This window comes from Diaphorina citri, unplaced genomic scaffold, assembly GCF_000475195.1.
Source record: "Diaphorina citri unplaced genomic scaffold, Diaci psyllid genome assembly version 1.1 scaffold10239, whole genome shotgun sequence".
Lineage (NCBI taxonomy): Eukaryota > Metazoa > Arthropoda > Insecta > Hemiptera > Psyllidae > Diaphorina > Diaphorina citri.
In genome coordinates, this window is record NW_007387613.1 from 1 (window position 1) to 2003 (window position 2003).

At 37.8% G+C, this 2003-nt stretch overlaps 1 protein-coding gene across 1 annotated transcript; it reads right to left on the reverse strand.

Moving 5' to 3' along the window:
- Nucleotides 1–516: 516 nt before the first annotated feature.
- On the reverse strand, nt 517–1987 carry LOC103522680. Its single transcript, XM_008487776.3, has 2 exons — nt 1332–1987; nt 517–1220 (listed from the first exon to the last, which is right to left on the reverse strand). Exons 1-2 carry the CDS (start codon nt 1846–1848, stop codon nt 985–987), a joined length of 753 nt encoding a protein of 250 aa, XP_008485998.2. The 5' UTR covers nt 1849–1987; the 3' UTR covers nt 517–984.
- Nucleotides 1988–2003: the final 16 nt, after the last annotated feature.

Here is a 2003-nt window from a genome sequence, read left to right on the forward strand (position 1 = left end):
TGGACACGTACTGTATCATGCCAGATTCCACAGCCGCCTCCACCATTTTACATCTCAGCGCTTCGTACACATACTCGACATTTGTTGGGAAAACAGCATTATTGATTTTATCGCCAAATTCTAAGATCTTGTCCGGATCCCATTTAAACCGAGTTATTTTTGTTCCTGGGAGAGAAATGTCTTGCTGGACATCACATTGCACATCTAAGGTAAGTATGACAGGAAAGTGGTCAGATATGACAATACTGTCAGATACTTGCAGTTTCAGTACCAATTTACAAATCTCGAGGTTACACCAGATCAAATCGACAACACTTTTACCAACTTTACTAACATACGTATATTGACCTGGAATATCCCCGTGAGTTCTGCCATTAAGCACTAGGAACCCGTTCTCTTCCATGCATTCTATCAACTGATCCCCTCTTCTGTTTCCAACCACATCCAGAGATGTTCGCTGTGACAACATATCATACTCCTCAGCTAAGTTCTCATCTAAATAATTCTGATCTGAAATCCTGGCGTTCGTATCGCCACCCATAATAAAGTACTCATCTTCTGTATTGATTTCTTCTAGAAGTAGTTTTAGTGAATTAAGCGCCTGTTCTAGACAATAATTTGGACTGACATAAATGTTTCCTAGAGTAATTCTTAACTTCTGACCAAAACAGATTCGAATAAAAATCCACAGATTTGACACATCCAAGACTTGGAATTGAATATGTTTTTTAATAAGAATAATGAGGCCTCCACTACCTCGTCCACGCTGTTTATCTCGTACAGCCTCGGAATAAACCATGTTATAGTAGTTCGTTAACACTGGGATAGAAGGCTTGTCTAGTGCCCATGATTCAGTTATACAAATTATATTCCATGATAAAAGCTCATCCAAGTCTTGTTCACATAGATTAGTTAGTTTAGATAATCCATTCGTGTTCCAAAATGCAACTTTTAGGGCACCCTGTATACCAAGGTACCCCGATATCAGTTTTTTTGAGTAGAAAAATCATCCTGGCTTTGAAGGTAAGACACAATACTGGGTTGTGCCAGGTTTCGATTGGGAACAGGATTTGGAATACCTACCCGCTGCATGAGTGTTGAGGTGTGAGTACTAAAATTTTCTTCTGCGTCCTCACCAATTTGCATTAGGCTACTCGCATTGGAACCATTCAAATCAATACTTGAATTATGATGCACTTTTTTGACGGACGATGTTTCACCTGGGGATTCAGAAAGGGCCCGCTTGTTTCTATTATTGGCATTTGAGCTACCTGTTTCTCCTCTTCTATCATATGTAATTAATTTTCCGTATCTTACCACAGCATATTTACCTTCATTTCGCAATTTTCTCATTTCTTCTAACAAAGCTTCACGTGTATCTCGGTCTTGTGGGGGGCAATCTTCCTTGATATGAATAGGTGTACCCTTGAATTTTTTACTATTTTTCAGAATTTCAATTTTACGTCTTTGTGTTGTGAGTCCCAATAAAACGGGTCTGGGTTTCTGCTGAGGCTTTCCCAATCTTCTGCAAAAATCAAGTTCCAAAAGTGAAAAACTATAAATCTGTAGATTTTCATTGATCAATTTAAAGATTACGTTTTCCAATTGGTTTCTATCGCTTTCCTCCGGGATTCCAAAAATAACCAAATTTTTGCGTCTTTTCTCATAGTCCAAATTTTTCAAACTTTTCGAGTGCTGATTAAGTTCCTCTTTGACCAAATCAAAATTGTTTTGAATGCTATCAAGTTTGGTACTGATCGTATTATGATTACCTGTTTGCATAGTCTTAATAGTTTGCATTTCTCTAAATAAAGCTTGGAGAGTATACTCATCTGTTGTATTAGGCATGATGTAGGTACGAGTATGTTAGTGGTTAAATATTATAGGTATGATGTGTAGGTACCCAGCACTAGATTTGGTTAATGTTATGTGAACAAATAACTCTGTTATGAGAAGGGTCGTAAGACTAGTAGTAGCTATGACCTTGGAGTTGTGCTTCTATC